Raw genomic sequence first — 19,270 nt, forward strand, 5'->3', positions numbered from 1 at the left:
TGATTTTAGATATGTCGTTTGACTCTTGCATTGTTGTCAAGTGTCAATTGGAAGGGAAAACTGTTTGAAATTTAAACTGTCCAACATGGTAATGTCACGTGACAAAGTGTAAATTAAAGTGTACACTATAGTGTACATGTAGTAAGGTTCTTAACGATTTAACTTTACTATTTGTACACTGATTTTCAAGACATTGTTTGACACTTATATTGTTGTCAAGTGTCAATTGGATGAACAAACTATTTGAAATTTAAACTATCCAACAGGGTAATGTCACGTGACAATGTGTAAACTAAAGTATACACCATAGTGTACATGTAGTAAGGTTCTTACTTATTGAACTTTGCTATTTGTACACTGATTTTCGATATGTTATTTGACACTTGCATTGTTGTTAAGTATCAATCGGAAGGGAAAACTGTTTGAAATTTAAACTGTTCAATATGATAATGTCACGTGACAAAGTGTAAATTAAAGTGTACATCATAGTATACATGTAGCAATATTCTTAACGATTTAACTTTACTATTTGTACACTAATTTTCGACACCTTGTTTGACACTTGCATTGTTGTCAAGTGTCAACTGGATGGAAAAATTGTTTGAAATTTAAACTGTCCAATAGGGTAATATCACGTGGTAATGTGTAAATTAAAGTGTAGACCACAGTGTACATATAACAAGATTCTTACCGATTGAACTTTGCTATTTTTACACTAATTTTGGACACGTTGTTGACATTTGCATTGTAGTCAAGTGTCAATTGGATGAGAAAACTGTTTGAAATTTAAACTGTCCAATATGTTATTGTCACGTGGCAGAGTGTACACTATAGTGTATATGTAGCGAGGTCCTTACCAATTGAACTTTATTATTTGTACACTGATTTATGACACGTTGTTTCACACTTGCATTTTAGTGTCTGTTTCATTGTTGTCATTTGAAATATAATCCTAATCTGTATATTTTGATTACCTTTCGACGTTCCACCATCTTTATTTCTTTGAAAAGCCATTAATTGCTTTGTTGGATATTTGGATCTGTAATTAGTCTTCATGTCTTTATTTTTGTAGGTTCAGCTAAAAATGTTGATTAAAAATAAAGCAAAGTCAACTATTAATTTCAAGTACACATTATATCAACATTTAACAAAATATGTTAAAATTCTGATTTTTATCTAAATCAAATTGGAGCATTTCCTTATGGAAATAAGTAACTTGTGAATTAATATTAAAATATGGTTTTACTAAATTAGTTTTGGATAAGATTTTAAGTTATTATTTGATAATGTTGAGTTAACTAGAATATTAAGCCCTCGTTTGATTCCAATTCCTTAAAAAAATAACATTATTAGAGAATGTTTTGACATATTTTAATCATACATTCTTTAATAAAAAAAATATTATCAGTAAATTTAAAATATTTTCTTATTTTTAATTTTATATTTTTCATTGATGCATTATTTAAAAATTCATTTTTATCAAAATAATGGGACTCGTTTTAGTATGAAATGGGGATTGGAGAGGGTCAAAATAGTCTTGACATAAAAGGTTTTCTGGAAGGGCGCCCAATTAACAAGTCGGTGTTTCCAAATTGTTCTGTAGTTGGTCAAAGCTTATTTCCTGTTAGGGTTTGCCGGTGCTTGCCAATTATCCAATACCAAATCACTCTCGCGTGAACTTTCTGGATTTAACGTTTCAGCAGACTCAACGGCCAGATCTTTGAGAGAGAAATCGGAGGCACGTGTGGTTCTTTACCAACAAACACGCGAAACATTCATGGATTTTGTTCAACGAGTATTTGCAGCTGTATATTTGATGGACACTATGAATTTCTGAATTCACTAATAAAGGTCCGGTTTCTAATCACTTTGCTATTAGTTCATAAAGGCTATTTTATTATGAAACGTGATTGATTGAGTTTTTGCAATAGTAGATTTGTTTGTATTTTTTCGTTTCGTGGGGCTGATTATTAGGTTTGACCTTCGATTCGTTTTGTAGGAAAGAAATTTTGTGAAGCTATTGAAGATGTTGATAAACTATGGTGTGAAGTGAGTTGAATATGATATTTGAACTCCCTTGCTTTTTCTGATTCTCTGTTAATAGTGTTGCACACACTAAAACCTACACGATATATCTGCCAGGGAAGTAGGGCAACATATCCATATGCAAATGAGGGTTTCCAAGTTATAAGTCCCATAAATCTTCATCATCGGTCTCAAGGAGTTCCCATAAGGATTGAGTGATTGGTTATAATTCCACTTGCTTTCATTTTGTTATTATGTATTCTTAGGAATATATGTACTAAAATAGTTTCTTATATGATTACAAATAGAAATGTTAACATTTGATTGTCTTTAAATTTTTACTTGAGGGACATGATCTCTTAGGTCCAATTATAACAACTAAGTTAAAATAAATAAATAAAATAAAAAATAAAGAGAGAGATATTCTTGTATCAAATGCTGATGGAAGGTTCATACGGTGGAAACCCAGATAAATAAGATCTTAGTGAAATTGATATAGCGAGAGAACACATTTTTTCCCTTGTCAATTAATTCCTGGTGTAGTGTTCTTAGGCTATACAAATTCTAACCATATTTACTGTGTATGTTTCTAGGGCTATAGGAATTCTAACCATATTAACTTTGTATGTTTCTAGGGCTATACCAATTCTAACAATATTTACTGTATTTCTGTTTACTTCTGTCATCGTACAAGTTTGAGTAAACTGTAGCTGTAAACTTATGGAATGATGCAATGAAAGATGGATTCTCCTTGTCATCTAACTTCTGAGTATAGAAACTGAAAGTCTTTGCAATTGATAAGTTGATTTTTTTAGGTTTTTGCCATTGTTTTAGGTTGTTCCTGCCTAATTATAGCATAGCTGATAAATTCTTGGTGTCTGATGTATATTTTAATCACTCGAACTTTAATTACCAATATATCTCTACTGCCATCTTTTCTACCAGCCAAAGATTATGGACATTTCCTCATTATATTTGCTCGTTGTGCTTTCATATGCCAGGCATGTTGCCCTTTGTGGAGAGGAAGGGCGATCCTGACTATATTCTCATAGATAGATGCACTGGGAATTATGAGATTATCTCTATTTTGTGGTACCTGTGGTTGTATCCTCTGTAAGGAGCAGGTGGTAGAATTGTTTCCCTTGAGCGGTGAAAATGCCCTCTAATTATTTCTCAAGATTTGGAGCATCTTTCTGGCAAGGAGTCCAGAGATCAATCAATGTGAAAGAAAGCAGAATACAAGATCCCATAGAGGTTTTGATTGGCCGAGGGAAATTGTTGCTTGGATACTCAAAGTCGTTCCACTCTGTGCCTTCTGGAACTTTTTCTGACCTACATGTATTTCTACGGCCTGGCACTGTTGCTGCTGCTCAGGCAAATTTGCATATAGTCAATCGAAGAAAAAATATTTCAGTTGGTGGTGCAGTTTCCATACCGTCTGTATCTGGGCCTCCATTTCAAGTTTGTGGGTATCACATTGATCGTCGGCTATCTATCACCTTTCAGATTACTTTTGGCATCAACTCTCAAAGGGTTCTTATGTCTGTTTGTGGATCTAGATCAGCACCTGCTGATTGCTCTATTAGAAATTTGATTTCAAGATCTGTACAACCTGGTGTGGCAGCATATTTTTCTTTCACTTCTTACAGCAGAAGAAGCTTCGATAATTGTAGAAAAGCTAGCATGAGCTTGAAAAATAAAGAACAGCCCAACAATTTCTTGCTCTATGGATATTTCATTTATAATGTTGCGAAGAGAAAGGGAGATTCCAAGTCGTACCCAAGATTTGGGTTTGATGGTTTCCACTTTTCATCATCGGCGTGTTCCTCTACAGGCACTGCTTCTGACATGTCATTTGATGGCTCCATACAGGAGTGTCAGCGTTTAAGTTCAGCAGATTCTTCTGATCTGTACGTTCCTTTTTAGTTATATGCAATTCTCTCACAGACACACACCCACACTCTTAAAGTTCAGGCCCCACCTTTCCTTCTGTAAATGTTAAAGAGTTTGTTGCTAAATTAGATGTCTGATTGTAATTGCCTCATTTATTTGATGAATGTTTCAAAGTGCCCATAAATGTCACTTTAGGAAACTGTGAACGTCAAATTGTATTCAGCAAGTTTTATTTGCTCATATCATGTTCTGCATTTGCGGAGTTGATTGTATGTTAGAGTTGATGTGGTCTCACATTGGAGAGGACTTATTTTTTTGCTAAAACAAACATGTTTTGTATTTTGCTTGAACTGTCGTATGGTTTATTTATATTTTCATATGTATCATAATTTTTTTTCCTTTTCATTTAATACTAGCAAGTAATTATTGAGTAAGCTCTGAAAGTTTCTTGTTGGATATTTGTTTGGAATTTTGCAGTCATAAGTTTCACTGCTAATATATTCTCCAGGAAAAAAAGAAAAGAAAAGAAACTAAGAGCTTGTTTGGGAGAGATTAAAATCTGATTTTAATCTAAGTCAAAGTCAAAGTCAAACAATCAATATTAATCACGTCTTTCGTAGGTCTCACAATTTTTTTTGCCATCTATTTCAAAAACTTCTACCATAATCTACTAAAAAATATAATTTTAATCCCTTACCAATCATGCACTAAATTCGATACTAGAAGTATTAATATGAAAATCATGTATTGTGTCATGGAAAAAAAAGGTTTTTTCTTTTTTTGTGCATGATTAGTTTATAAATGAAGTGCGTGGTATATAAAGCAACTCTGCTTTTGTAGGAATTTGTGAATCTATTATTTTATTTGTTGATTGCAGGAAGATTCCAATGGAAAGAACTTTAAAGCTAAATTCAGCATCATGTTACCTGCCCCATCCTGACAAGGAAGAAACTAGTGGAGAGGATGCTCATTTTATCTGCTTGGATGAACAAGCAATTGGTGTAGCTGATGGTGTTGGTGGATGGGCTGATCTTGGAGTTGATGCAGGCCAGTATGCTCGTGAGCTCATGTCTAATTCAGTCGGTGCAATTCAAGAAGAACCAAGGGGTTCAATTGATCCAGCCAGAGTCCTGGAGAAAGCTCACACAAGCACGAAAGCCAAGGGTTCGTCAACAGCTTGTATAATTGCTCTCACGGATCAGGTGGTCCTGTATTCTACTTGTATTACAAGAATATGATAAAATAAGTACTTTCTAGTAACATCATTGACTAACCTTGACAAGAGGCTTGAGGGTCAAACTGGAGATCTGAGGTTATGGTTTATTTACATGATTAAATTGTTCGACTCTGAATTTTTCATCTAGATATTTGAATTTTCAGCATGGAATATACTTATTTTTTCCAGTCACATTTACAATGAAATGCTTGGGATTCCGGAGTTGACTGGCGTTGTTTCCTCTGTAGGGTCTCCATGCCATAAATTTAGGAGATAGTGGATTTATGGTGATCAGAGATGGATGTACAGTTTTCAGATCCCCTGTTCAGCAGCATGATTTTAATTTCACTTATCAGCTGGAGAGTGGAAATGCTGGAGATTTGCCTAGCTCTGGAGAGGTAATATGGGACCTATTTCTTTTATACTCTGGTAATGGCTCTGTGATTGTTGGACAGCGCAAAAGTAATGCAAGGATTTTGCAGAAAATGTAATTTGTGCTTGTTTGGGTTTCATATGAGCCCTTGTGCGAGTAATTTTTTGAAACTTCTCAAACTCTTGCAGAAGGGCTAAGTTGCTGAAATCATATTGTCAGTATAAATGGTTAGTAGTTATAGGTCTTATGAAATGTGTGGTTAAAACTTAAAGTTTTACTTTGACCTTTAAATTCTAAGTAGATTATAATGAAAGGCAATCAAACTCTTATAGACAAGTGAAATTGTATTTCATAATGTTAATTGCATAGGAACTCTTTATGAGTGCTGGCCAAGGTGAAAGGATGAAAAATCTTGGTTTTCATACGGAGTTTAAACTGTATAATTGATCTATAATTTCGACCTGCCGTTTTCTTGTTCAGTTATCTTATTTTTTTGACTTAATTAACATTTGAATTTCATCATAAACAACTGCTGTTCGGTAGCTTAAAATATACTGTGGATAGTTTTGAGCATCCTATAACAGGGTGTTAAACTTATGCTATGTTACATTAATCCTTCTAGTGAGTCTCAACTGAAGCATTATTTGATAGATTTTTGTCAGACTTGCACTGATGCATGCTCTCTTGTCTAACACTGGACAACCATACCCAAGTCTGCACAGCATAGGACGCATGCATTTCATTTTACATATTGGCTAAAATTCATGTTTGCTAAAATTTATGTGTTCTCATAATAATTTCTTTATGGTGAAAATCTGGCCTTGTACTATATTCGCAGCACCATTTCCCTTAGATGGAATTTTGATTGTTGCTTTCATTAAATACCTAATATTTTCTGCCACCCTTGTATAGCTTTGCAGTCTTTAACAAATTCTAGTTAGTGCTATTATTGTCTTTGGTTATTGGTATAAGCAATATTTCTACTTCAGGGGAAAAAGGTTGATCAATGCTTTGCATTTGTTAGTGTTTAACAGTTTGGTTTCCTCTGCTACTCGGAAATGAACCCATTTGGAATTGAATGGCTTAATGTGTGGTGCAGGTGTTTACAATTCCTGTTGCCCCAGGAGATGTTATAGTTGCTGGTACAGATGGACTTTTTGACAACTTGTATAACAATGATATTACTTCAGTGGTGGTTCATGCCGTGAGAGCTGGTTTAGGGCCTCAAGTAACGGCACAAAAGATTGCAGCATTAGCTCGGCAACGAGCACAGGACAAAAGCAGGCAGACACCTTTCTCTGCTGCAGCCCAGGAAGCTGGGTTCCGTTATTATGGTGGAAAACTGGATGACATCACTGTAGTTGTTTCATACATTGCCAGTGAGCACAATGTATGATCTCTCTCTCTGGGGGAAGATTTTCTGTTTGTGCCTGCATTTAGGCGACTATGTGGCTGTACATAATGCTTAGATCTTGCATTATATTTTTGGACGATCCTTATATATGTCATATCAAACTTGGGAAACTACTTTTACTTTGTTGTATATACTATAGTTTAGGATGTTAAGACTTGGGGTTCCATCTTAAAAGGTCCATCTTGTTAAGAAGAGTAACCAAAACATTTATAAGTTGGTCTATATTATCATCTTTATTCGATGTGGGATTATATCCTTTAACATACTCCCACAAAATGGTGACTCTTTTGAGCATATCAATTTTGAAATCCGTTTGCTCATTTTTTGAGTTTTAAATCGGATCGAATCTTTCGTTAGAAATTAATAGATTCTGATACCATAATAAGAGTATGAAAGCCACCGCAAATCATTTGGTGGTGAAAGTGTGTATTTATAATATGTTCTATATATTATTACAGCTAAGAATAATTCAAAATGGAATACAAATCAACTCAAGTCTCCTATATCCATGGACATCTATACTCAAGGGATTTTATCTTTTGAAGATATTTCTCCAGCATGATCCGACGGATATGAGTGAGATTCTTCATTAACTGTAATACCCTCCGCAAGCCTAGCATTTGAGAATCCCGAATGTGGAGTTTAGAATGGAGGAATATGAATGCAGGATGACCAAGGCTATTAGTAAACACATCAGCAAGCTGAAGATTTGTAGGAACATATTTGACGTGAAGCTCTTTGGAAGCCACCAATTCTCACACAAAATGGTAATCAATCTCGATGTGCTTCGAGCATTTGTGTGAGACCGGATTTGTAGCAAGAAAGATGGAGCTTTGGTTGCACAAAGTAAAATCGGAGAAGAAGAAGATGTCACCTTAAGATCGCGGAGAAGGTGACCAAGCCACTTGACCTCGGCAGTAGTTCTAGCTAGTGCCCGATGTTCTGATTCACAATTCAAACGAGACACATTGGTTGTTTCTTGGAACTCCAGGAGACAAGGTTATCACCAAGATGGATAGCATATCCAGAAATAGATCGACGTGTATCAGGGCAATCGGCCCAATCAACATCCAAATACGCAAGGATGGTACTGGAAGGGGACGAAGTGAAAGAAAGACCATACTGCAAGGTTCCCTTGATGTAGCGTAGGATTTGTTTGACAACTTGAAAATGACAAATTGAAAGCTTGTGCATATATTGACTCACAGCAGAAACAGCATGAGCGATATCCGATCGAGTGATAGTAAGGTATTGAAGAGCACCAACAAGAGATCTGAAGAGTGATGGATCATCAAAATCAAGACCAATAGTGGACAGGTGTTGAGCAACGACCATGGGTGTGCTCACAAGCTTGCTGTCAAAAAGTTTGGCGCGCTCCAAAATTTTTTGAGCATACTTAGCTTGTAGCAACCCAAAAATTTTATAGATAAAAATTTATTTATTTTGTATATTATATAAATTCCTTTTTTATCTGGGTCAAATAAATTAGCTTTTGATAGAGCAATTATAAGTATACCAATATTGTACTCGTTGGATAGCTCGTAATTAATTAGAAGTCTTTGACTCGAGAAAAAGTTATTTTGGATAAGGACATGTTAAGTTAGACCCAATTGAAAGAAAATTGTATCAATGTAATTTTATATAGATTATAAATCAATTTATTTTTTCTCTTCAAAAAGAAAAGATGTGAGGTGAGATTTTTATCATTATTTGTTAGTTTTGATTTAGAGATTTCTACGTTGACACATGTTTTCACTATTCTACTATTCTAGTTACAACAAAATTCACTATACACCCATATACGGTTGGATAGAGATAGTAATATCTTGTAGTTGAATAAAATAATAATAAAATACGTTGTGAGTAGACATTGGTTGCAAGATTTGGCCCTATCAAATCAAATTTTGGTTATCTACTTTAGCCTACACCTATATATATATATATAGGCATGATGAAAAGTTTTACTTACACCAATTCACACATACAGTAGGTAGAGAGAGAGAGAGAGAGAGAGAGAGAGAGAGAGAATGTAGCATTGGAAATAAAATTTGCATACATTGAATATTTTAATCATGTATTTTTCAATGCAGAGAAAATATTTTGAACGTGCTTCAGATTTTTCTAACAATGTAAGATACTTCAAGTGCAAGTGTTTTTGTTTCTTTATTCGTTTATGTCCAATAAAAAAATGCATGAATTGTCAGTAGACATTCTTTTTTTAAAAGAGATATGAAATCCTACGAGATTATAAGAGGACCTAAGATGGGTGTGTCGTTTGGTCACCGATATACTTCATAAGGCATAAGATTAGATGGTATGAATTGTAATTTTTATTGTTATATATATGTATATAAAAACTGTACGTATCTTATTGGGTGTTTTTGAATACTTACTTTTACAAATTTTTACAGGTTAGTTCGGGTAGATTGGAATTGTGGAAGGACAGTGATGCGGGATGCCAAGTGGATCAAATGAAAAGAAAAATAAATGAGTTTGTCGACTTTAAATTTACCAATTAGTTTAATTTTATTCCAAACGTGTTATTTGAATTAGTTAAAAGTTTATGTTATGTTTAGATAAAATTTTCAAATTTTAAATTTAGATTTATAAATGTTGCAGTTATTTGTTTAATGAAAAATTTTGTTTTTATAGTTTTGCACTTAAAATAAAGAAAAATGAGTTTTTCGTAACGTTCCGAAGTTTATAGAAAATTGGGGTGTTACATAACTTGAATGATAAAAAGACCAGAGGCAATCCCATGTGCTTCAAGACCTAAAAAATAGTTCAAGGAGCCCATATCCTTGTTGAAAATTCCTTGGTTAATTTCCCAATAAAGACATCAAGAAGAGCCGAATTGTTGCTAGTCACTACTATGTCATCAACATATAATAATAGATATATTAAGTTAGCACATTTGGAGAGGACAAATAGAGATGAGTTAGCTCGACTACAAGAAAACCCAACAGTGAGAAGAAAGGTGCTAAAACGATGAAACCAGGCATGTGGAGCTTGTTTGAGCCCATATAAAGCTTTGTGGAGCCGATAGATATGAGAAGGATATTTGGAGTTAACATAACCCGGAGGTTGTTCCATATAGAGTTCGTCTTGAAGAATACCATTTAGAAAGACATTTTTCACATCAAGTTGACGGAGTGACCAATGATTATAAACTACCAAAGAAAGAACAGCTCAAACAGTAGAGGATTTGAGAACTGGGCTGAATGTGTCGCTAAAATCAAGTGTTGAGCAATGAGTGTAACCTTCGGAAACAAGATGGGCCTTGAAACGATCAATAGAACCATCGAAAAGATACTTGATGCGAAAGACCCACTTGGATCCCACAATATTTTTATTTGGCGGTCTTGGCACTAAATCCCAAGTATGATTGTGACTTAGGGCTCGAAGCTCCTCATCCATGGCAACAATCCATCCAAGGTGCTTAGCAACGGATTTGAACCCTTTGGGTTCACGCATAGTGAGCAAAGACTGAATAAGATTGGCATTAGGAGCATGATAGGTATGAAGTGCCTGAGTGTTAGGCTTAAAAATCCCAGATTTAGCCCGTGTTTGCATCGGGTGGGATCTAAGAAGATTGGTTTTAGACGGGGCTAGAGAGAGATTCGGTGTGGATCCTGTGGGAGAGACAGGTACGATAGGGGGCGAGGTCCATCAGCAACAAGTACCTACAAAACTGAAGGAGGCACAAAACTACAAAATGGACCAATTAAACAAGGGCCACACGGAATTGTAGAGGACTGGACTGAGAAGGTAAAGAGGCCTCTGGTGTTCCTTTGTTTCGAGTTAAGGTTGCAAGGGGTTCTAAAAAGGTAGAGATTGAGGCAATGGATAAAGGCTCAGTGCGAGCATTATTTTTATAAAGGTAGGCAAGTTCATTAAAGGTAGTGTGCTTGGAATAAACACTTGATTAGTGAGACGGTCAAGGCACCGAAAATCATGATGAGACATACTATAACCAAGAAACACGTGTGGCTACAAGGGGAGGGGGGCTAATTTGTGTATTGCATAATCACATAAGGGAAAACAAGGCAGCCAAAGGAATGAAAAATAGAGCATCACCAAACAAAACCTCAAAAGGAGATTGACCACCAAGAGGAGGAATTGGCAGGCGATTAATAATGAAAGCAGCAGTGCTAAATGCATCAACCCAAAATTTGAGAGGTACATAAGAGTGAAAAAGGATAGCAATACCAATTTTGGTTATGTGTTTGTGTTTAAGCTCGGTACATCCATTTTGAGACGGTGTATATGGCAAGAAATTTTATGATGAATTACCGATGAAATAATGTGATTCCTAAATTGATGATTAGTAAATTCAGTTCCTCCATCACTTTGAAAAATCTTGATTTTAGTAGAAAATTGGTTTTCAACAAATTTTTGAAATTGGAGATAAGTACGAAAGAAATTAGATTTAGATTTCAAGGGATATAACCAAGTGAATCGGGAATGATCATCAACAAATATAACATAATATCGAAAACCAAGATTTGAAGGGGTAGGTGACGGTCCCCAAAAATCACAATGAATTAGATCCAAGACATGAGAGGCGCAGTTGTCATTCATTGAAAAAGGATGTCATTTACTTTTAGCAAGTTGGCAACGAGTGCATACAATAGGATTTGGAAGCAAAGAAGTAATACATAACTGTTTATTTTTATTCAAAAGAGAAATAATTTTATGAGAAACATGACCTAGCGGGCATGCCATAAATCAAAGGATGCCCGAGTACAATTATTAGGAAAAACAGAAAGTAAAGATTGATGACCACGTTCAAGCACATAGAGCCCATTTCCACGCGCGACCGGTTGCTACTATCCTTCTTGTGTTGTGATCCTGAACAGTGAAATGGTTATTAGCAAATGTAATGGAAAAGGGAAAATCAGAGGTAAGTTTACTAATGGAGATAAGATTTTTAGTAAGTCTAGGCACAACTAGAATGTCTTTTAAATGAAGTGGGGAGGTACCGGTGTGAGAAATTAGAAGAGAGGCACCTTGCTAATTACAATACAGTCCTTACCAGAATATGCATTAACCTTGTCCAATTGAGCAACATCATGAGTCATGTGAGTAGTAGCGCTTGTATCCGTATATTAATCAGAGTCCTGTCCATCATTAAGAGAGCAAGAAATGAATGCCTCAACTAAGTTTGCAGCATTGGGGGGGAGGGGGTCGAATATATCGCTCTTGGCTAGATGAGGCATAGTGGCCTTCACCACGAAAAATTTGACAGTGGATGGGACGATTTCGACCTCTGGTATTGCGATTGCCACGGCCACGGCCACGTCCTCTATGGAAAGAGCGATCTTCTCCACGATGGCCAGAAGTTGAACTAGATTTGAAATTGTGAAAGGCAGTAAAAGCTGCAATAGTAGAGCTCGAAGAAGCAGACAAGTCCAGGAGTGGACAAATATTTCATAACTTTCAGCTTTGAGCACAACATCATCAAATACAGGAAGAGGTGATAATGATAACTGAGTAGTTGAAAAAGTGGAAAATGAGGAACCAAGACCATGTAAATATCGGTGAAACTTGTCAAGATCATCAATTGGGCGTCCCATTGCAGCAAGTTGATCGCAGATAGTCTTGAAGTCTCGTGAGAAGTCAGGAACACTTTTGTCATTCTTCTTCATGGTCTAAAGATCGTCTTTGAGATGAAGTTCAAGAGACTTCAAGCGATGGCTGAAAGTGTTCTCCAGTCGAGACCAAACATCTCGAGAGGTGGTCGATCCAACAACAACAGACATGGCTTCCTCTGTTAAGGAAGAGAGCAGCAAACTGAGCACAAGTTGGTCTATTTGTCGCCACTCAGCCAACTTAGGATTGGCAGAAGTAGAGGTGCCGAAAATAATTGTTGCAGGAGGCTCGACGATGGAGCTATCAACGTAGCCGAGAAGGTGCTGGCATTATAGCAGGGGCAACACTTGACTGCACCAAAGGAGATACGTTGAAGAAGATAATTTGATGGTGAGAAAGTGAACCATGGTGCTGAAGGGTAGATAGTAGGGTTGTAGGGTTACTGATAGCCATAGGATCAAAGGAGTTTAATAAATTTAAAAAAAAAAAAAAAGCCCCGATACCATGAAAAGGGTATGTAAGCCACTGTAAATCATTTGGTGGTGAAAGTGTTGTATTTATAATATGTTCTGTAAATTATTATAGCTAAGAATCGTTCAAAATGGAATACAAATAAACTCAAATCTCCTATATACATGGACATATATAATCAAGGAATTTTATCTTTTGAAGGTATCTCTCTAACATGATCCGACAGGTATGAGTGAGATTCTTCATTAACTGTAATAATATAGATCAATTTATAAAGGTTTGGGCTACTTCTTTTAACAAGATTGATATTTTAAGATGAAATTTCAAGTCTTAACATAGTACATTTAGTGCTTCCAGTTAAATATGTTGTATAGAGTTAATCCACATTTTTTCTGTTGTTTTAGATATGGATTTCACTTTGATTGCTGCACTGATGTTTATTACTAGAATTTATTGGTCAGGCTTATATTAATATCTTAGTTGAAGAGTTGATTGCTTTAATTTTCTTGCCAAATGAAGATGCTAATATTTTATGTTACTGTGAGCTCGCGTAAGGACCGATTTGAATATGTGCATGCTTACCAAGAACAGAAGAATAAGGAAAAGGGGAAAAAAATTAAAGAAATGTATCATATTTGCTCGGATGTCAATAGTACGATTGTCTAAGTATCAATCCTTTTTTTTTAATCGATAAATATAAAATTTCATAGACCAAAATTTATTTACAAGTAAACTGAGCAAGCAAAGGTCAAGTAAAAAATACATGTCCACTGGCTATATCCGAATAGACAAAATAAACTGACGTGCCAACGATAGTCTAAAGACCCACTACTAGAGACTCAAATTGAATCAAAACATACGGATACAAAACAAACATAAATTTATATAGGTGTATTTTAATCAGTCTTACGATAGAATCAACTTGTGGCTTAAGACCTTAAAAATAATCATATTCCTCGCCATCCAAATGTAGTACATGGTGGTTACAAGTGCTATATGTTTTCCTTTACTTTGCCAACTCGTTCCCGGCGCTTCCTTTTTTTTATCCACTTTAATGAGCTCAACAAAGTAGACATGTTACACCTTATACCCAAAGAACCACGGATTTGCTCCGAAACATCCCTTGCTAACCGGATACAAAAAGAACAAATATTGTGTAGTTTCCTCCTTTAGCCCACAAAAAGAGCAGTTTCGGTCCAATTGAAGATGATGCAATCTGTCTTTCGTTTGTAATTTGGCCCGAGCTCCTAACCAAAGGATGAAAGCATGTTTTGGGGTAATGAAAATGTCCCAAACTTGAGCTGCCCAAGCTTCCTTAGTACCTTTTGGCCTGAAGAACTCGTAGACAGCCATAGTGTTGAGTCTGCCAACTTCCATCCAGCAAAGTAACATGTTCACACCAGCTTACACTTTACATTCTGGCCCAATAATGCTATCCTTGATTTCCAACAACTTTTTGAACAATGGAGAATCATCTTTCTTCACCTTATAAATGAAGAGAGATGAATGAAGAGTATCAAAGAAAAAAACGTTAAAATTGTGTGTTATACTATTTAGTCTGCTCAAAAGAACTTGATAAATAGGAGAAAAATTAATTTATATGCACATTGCAAGGTAAAATCAAAAGGAGAAGGTTTTGTTCTACTTAGGTGTACACATTTACTGTTATTTTCTTGCTTCATTAATTGCATGTGTATTATCTATTAAATGTGACTAACCTATAAATATAAACCAGTGGAGAAGAAAATACTCGGGGCTTGTTGGCAAGTTAGTCTTTCCTAAAAGTTCTTCTAATAAAAAAATTACTTAAATAGGGTTAAAAGTAGCTTTTAATCTCAAAAGTAATTTTTGACTTTTTAAAAGTCCTGCAAAATGGGGCTTAAATCTACCAAACGTTTTAGCCCCCGTTTGGCCCCACTATTTCCCATTAAATTATAATTCAGTTTTTGGTCTCTTCTTATCAATCATATATTCTCTAATAAAATAATATTACACATAAGTTCAAAAAAATTTCTTCTTTTTTAATCCATGTTCTTTGAAAAATTACTATTTCTTTCATTATAATATAGAGTAATGGGGGTTAAATGGACGCTTAATAAAAAAATAACTAAATTTGTCCAAAACGACAAAAATAATGAGTAAATTTTTATATTGGATTTATCCAATTTAAAATAGTCAAATTGATATCACCCACCCATTTAGAAAAAAAAATGTTAATAAACTATGAAAACCTTCATTAGCCCGTTCTCACAATTAATTCCCAATTAATTGTTACTAATAAATATAATGCATATTTTAGTCAAAGGCATTAGGTAAAGCCAGTTGCTCATTGGTGTCGTGAAGTAGCACTCCTTCAAAGTTGACTATTCTGGTTCCTGCCCAATTGAACCGTTCGTACATAAAATCCCACCATTGTTCCTGTGTTCTGCGAAACAGCGTAACAGACCTCCTGGTCTGCTCCTGCTCATAGGATGATGTACTCTCAATCCACAAGTACGCTACTCCCGCGAACAAAAGATAAATTCTACATTTTCTAGGTTTCAATTTTCTATCTATTACTTCCTTAATAAAGGAAATCGAGGTGAAAATATAGAGTTCAAAAAATTGAAGTATTCTTTTTCAAGGTTGAGTGTTGTTTACTGTATTCTGTTTTGATTTTCATTGAGGGAAAATTAAGTATAAGAACAATGGCGGTGAGTCGGAGGGAGAAGAACAGTCAATCAACGGTACGAGGATCTCGGATCGCCATAGCAATTGGGATCGGAGTTGTTGCCGGATGCATTTTCGCCTTCTTCTTCCCCAACGGATTCCTCTCCTCTAATCCGCCTCGCCGTCTTTCCAAATCCAGTCTCCAGGTACCGTTCTCTCTATTGGAAGAATCTCCTTTATTTTATTTTTTTCTATTTAACTTTTTTTGCATGATTCTGCTTATGTGTAACTACTTAAAAATTAAATCCTGCTCATGCATCTTTAGAGAAGCTCTAATTCCGGGATTTTAAAATTAGTAATGAGCTACAATTTGTGGTTTCATTTATTTTGCTGTGATTTATTTAAAATTGAGGGGGCAGTTGACTGAATTTTTAATTTTGTATTAATTTAAGCGTTTCTTTTCTTCTATGCTATGTTTCTTAGGTTTCAGCTGTAAGAGCAACTTCAAAGATTTGACTTTGATCTAATTCTCATTTTCTTGAAAATCTGTAATTATTCTAGACATATCAATCCCTCAAGAAACTGATAAGGAAAGAGAAGGAAGATCTATTTGTGTATTTTAAAAAGATATGTAGTATATATACGTGTAAAATAATGGTCTGTATATAGCTTGAGTTGATGAATAACTTTTTTGTTAATGTAATTTATTTCGTTGTCAAGTTCTTTTAGATATACTTTATCTATTGTTGATTTGGTACATAGGAAGATTTGTCCTTGTGTGAATCTCCGGAAAAAATAAACATGTTGAAAACGGACATCATGAGAGTGTCGGAAAAGAACGCGGAGCTGAAAAAGCAAGTAAGAGAGCTGAATGATAAGTTACGGTTAGCCGAGCTGGGAAAAGATCATGCGCGGGAGCAGTTTATGGTGTTGAGTGAACCACATAAAGCCGGACCTTTTGGTACAGTTAAGGGTTTAAGAACCAATCCAACCGTCCTTCCTGATGAAAGCGTGAACCCCAGACTTGCAAAGATCTTAGCTGAAGTTGCTGTTGGAAAAGAGCTCATAGTTGCTCTTGCCAATTCAAACGTGAAAGGAATGCTTGAGGTCTGGTTCACCAGCATTAAGAAAGTTGGTATTCGGAACTACCTCGTAGTTGCATTAGATGATGCAATTGTGGATTTTTGTAAGTCAAATGATGTCTCTGTGTACAAGAGGGACCCAGATGAAGTTGTTGATTCTCTTGGAAAGATTGGAGGTAATCATGCTGTCTCTGGACTGAAATTCCGAATCTTGAGGGAGTTTCTGCAGCTGGGATACAGTGTTCTCCTTTCGGATGTTGATATCGTGTTCTTGCAGAATCCATTTGATCATTTGTATCGAGACTCAGATGTAGAGTCCATGACAGATGGTCATAACAATATGACAGCTTATGGCTATAATGATGTTTTTGATGAACCTGCAATGGGTTGGGCTCGATATGCCCACACAATGAGGATATGGGTGTATAATTCCGGTTTCTTTTATATAAGGCCTACTATTCCTTCAATTGAGCTTTTGGATCGGGTCGCTGACAGGATGGCTCACCAGGCAAACGTTTGGGACCAAGCAGTTTTCAATGAAGAGCTCTACTACCCATCGCATCCAGGTTATATAGGGCTTCATGCTGCCAAGAGAACTATGGATTTCTATCTCTTCATGAACAGTAAGGTCCTTTTTAAGACTGTAAGAAAGGATGCTAATTTGAAAAAACTCAAGCCAGTTATTGTTCATATAAATTACCACCCTGACAAACTGTCAAGAATGCTAGCAGTAATTGAATTCTATGTTAACGGCAAGCAAGATGCTCTAGATTCATTCCCAGATGGTTCAGCATAGCAGTGAAAATGTGAAGATTGTGTTGATGGAAGTTTTCAGGGTAAGTTTTTCTTGTTTATTTTCATAGTATATGGGTAATCTTGACAGATTACACCTTTTTGGCAATGCTTCACTTTGATGCAACCTTTTAAATTTCTGCAGTTATATAGGTACTTGTCTTGTGCTGTATATTCAAACATTCTCACACATATGATGGCTATTGTCCTTCCTTGTGTTAGTTTTGGCCTTGTGTTTTACTGTGCAATTGTTCCACTCTTTCTTCATTGCTATTGTTTACTGTGTGCACAGTAAAGTGTCCATAGCTGCTTTGGATCTGGGCATTGGGACTTTGTGGTTCGATACCAAGTTAACTATTTTAAGTAAAGTAGTTGATCTCACTATGAATGAAAGATCATTTCCATGTCTAGCCGACAGAGATATTTGTTGGCACTGGCACATCATAATGGCTCACACATGATCATCATGGTCACAATCAAGTGGTGACCTAATTCCTGTGATCACGAATGATTATCACCTTAGATGTGTTACATGGAGCTCCACTACTTTGAGAGTTCACCATCACAGAATAGGCCCAACACCTTTGTTAAGATTTCTACACGAGTTGGGTATTTTTATTATGCACATCCATGTAGCTATATAATGTGTCATAACTTCAATATGATTTTGGAACTCAGGATTCTATTTCAAAAGGTTTAAATATTAGTTAGGGTAGCCCAATTCCTTCATACACCCAATTTTATCTCCATATCTAGTCAACATGAGACTTAGCACCTCTTGTCAGCAATCATCTATTCTAGAATGACATTCTGGTATCTGATTTGCAACTAGCAGTCCAATCCGCGAGTGTGAAAGATTTTGTTCTATAAGTGTGATATTCCCTAACGAAAAAGAACATGAGACTTAGCACCTCTTGTCAGCAATCATCTATTCTAGAATGACATTCTAGTATCTGATTTGCAACTAGCAGTCCAATCCGCGAGTGCGAAAGATTTTGTTCTATAAGTTTGATATTCCCTAACGAAAAAGATCTTTTTCGTTAGGGAATATCACACTTATAGAACAAAGATTTTGGAGTTCTTGGTTTCTAGTCTTAAGTACGAGTAGGAAATCACTCGTCCTAAACGAAAAAGATATCTTTTTCGTTAGGGAATATCACACTTATAGAACAAAGATTTTGGAGTTCTTGGTTTCTAGTCTTAAGTACGAGTAGGAAATCACTCGTCCTAAATTGAAGGACTTCATCTTTTTCGGGGCTGTTGGGTATAAATGATCTCCTTATAAACGTAGTCATATTCTTTTGAAGTTCCGTTCTTAAACTACAAGATTTGATCGACAAGGATTCTTTGTTGGCGACTAGAAACTGTCATCTCAACTGGTGTTATGGAAAGTTCTAATTATGGTCTCTTTAAGTCAGTCACACACACACACTAATGGTTAACAAAGTACTTAACTGTCTTTAACTGTTGCAAATGCAACGATGGTTTTTATGATGCCTATCATTGTAAGCAAACGTGCTATGCTGGTTACAAATTATAAGTATTGGCGTACTTGCTAATTATCCTAGCATCTCCATATACGATGGTAGTTTCAGTAATAACCATCATTATATTAAGATAAAAGAATAAATTTCTTTGCCAAAAAAGTTTTGACATGTTGGTAGGCGCACATTCACATGCGGTGGGACTCCCGTGGATCCACTTGAATAAAAAATGCCAAAAAACTGAACCCACTCCTCCCATTGCGTCTGTCAAGGAGGGGG

The 19,270-nt window shown here is 35.7% G+C and overlaps 3 protein-coding genes across 4 annotated transcripts; 2 read left to right on the forward strand and 1 right to left on the reverse strand.

The window, feature by feature from the left end:
• The first annotated feature begins 1,590 nt into the window (after positions 1–1,590).
• LOC111386107 (probable protein phosphatase 2C 55) lies at positions 1,591–7,073 on the forward strand. 2 transcript variants are annotated; one of them, XM_023010540.1, is made up of 6 exons: positions 1,591–1,851; positions 2,000–2,049; positions 3,027–3,935; positions 4,796–5,120; positions 5,383–5,532; positions 6,607–7,073. In XM_023010540.1, the coding sequence occupies exons 3-6, from the start codon at positions 3,181–3,183 to the stop codon at positions 6,901–6,903; spliced, it is 1,527 nt and encodes a 508-aa protein (XP_022866308.1). In that variant the 5' UTR covers positions 1,591–1,851; positions 2,000–2,049; positions 3,027–3,180; the 3' UTR covers positions 6,904–7,073. The 2 variants fall into 2 exon arrangements, with proteins under 2 accessions (XP_022866308.1, XP_022866307.1); XM_023010539.1 differs by lacking the exon at positions 2,000–2,049 and having other exon boundaries at positions 1,593–1,851.
• An 802-nt stretch (positions 7,074–7,875) lies between these two features.
• Positions 7,876–8,256, reverse strand: LOC111386109 (uncharacterized mitochondrial protein AtMg00810-like). Its single transcript, XM_023010542.1, has one exon. The coding sequence runs from the start codon at positions 8,254–8,256 to the stop codon at positions 7,876–7,878; it is 381 nt and encodes a 126-aa protein (XP_022866310.1).
• Positions 8,257–15,457: 7,201 nt separating this feature from the next.
• Positions 15,458–17,774, forward strand: LOC111386108 (arabinosyltransferase RRA3-like). The gene is made up of 2 exons (XM_023010541.1): positions 15,458–15,839; positions 16,396–17,774. Exons 1-2 carry the CDS (start codon positions 15,672–15,674, stop codon positions 17,509–17,511), a joined length of 1,284 nt encoding a protein of 427 aa, XP_022866309.1. The 5' UTR covers positions 15,458–15,671; the 3' UTR covers positions 17,512–17,774.
• The last annotated feature ends 1,496 nt before the right edge of the window (positions 17,775–19,270 follow it).

Source organism: Olea europaea, unplaced genomic scaffold (assembly GCF_002742605.1).
Source record: "Olea europaea var. sylvestris unplaced genomic scaffold, O_europaea_v1 scaffold3426, whole genome shotgun sequence".
NCBI lineage: Eukaryota > Viridiplantae > Streptophyta > Magnoliopsida > Lamiales > Oleaceae > Olea > Olea europaea.

Bases quoted from the DNA above. Each gene is read 5' to 3' on its own strand.
- LOC111386107 (XM_023010540.1), top strand. From the start codon at position 3,181: ATGCCCTCTAATTATTTCTCAAGATTTGGAGCATCTTTCTGGCAAGGA. The intron at 3,936-4,795 runs GTACGTTCCTTT...TGTTGATTGCAG, and splicing joins TCAGCAGATTCTTCTGATCT to GAAGATTCCAATGGAAAGAA. The intron at 5,533-6,606 runs GTAATATGGGAC...TGTGTGGTGCAG, and splicing joins ATTTGCCTAGCTCTGGAGAG to GTGTTTACAATTCCTGTTGC.
- LOC111386108 (XM_023010541.1), top strand. From the start codon at position 15,672: ATGGCGGTGAGTCGGAGGGAGAAGAACAGTCAATCAACGGTACGAGGA. The intron at 15,840-16,395 runs GTACCGTTCTCT...TTTGGTACATAG, and splicing joins TTTCCAAATCCAGTCTCCAG to GAAGATTTGTCCTTGTGTGA.
- LOC111386109 (XM_023010542.1), bottom strand. From the start codon at position 8,256: ATGGTCGTTGCTCAACACCTGTCCACTATTGGTCTTGATTTTGATGAT.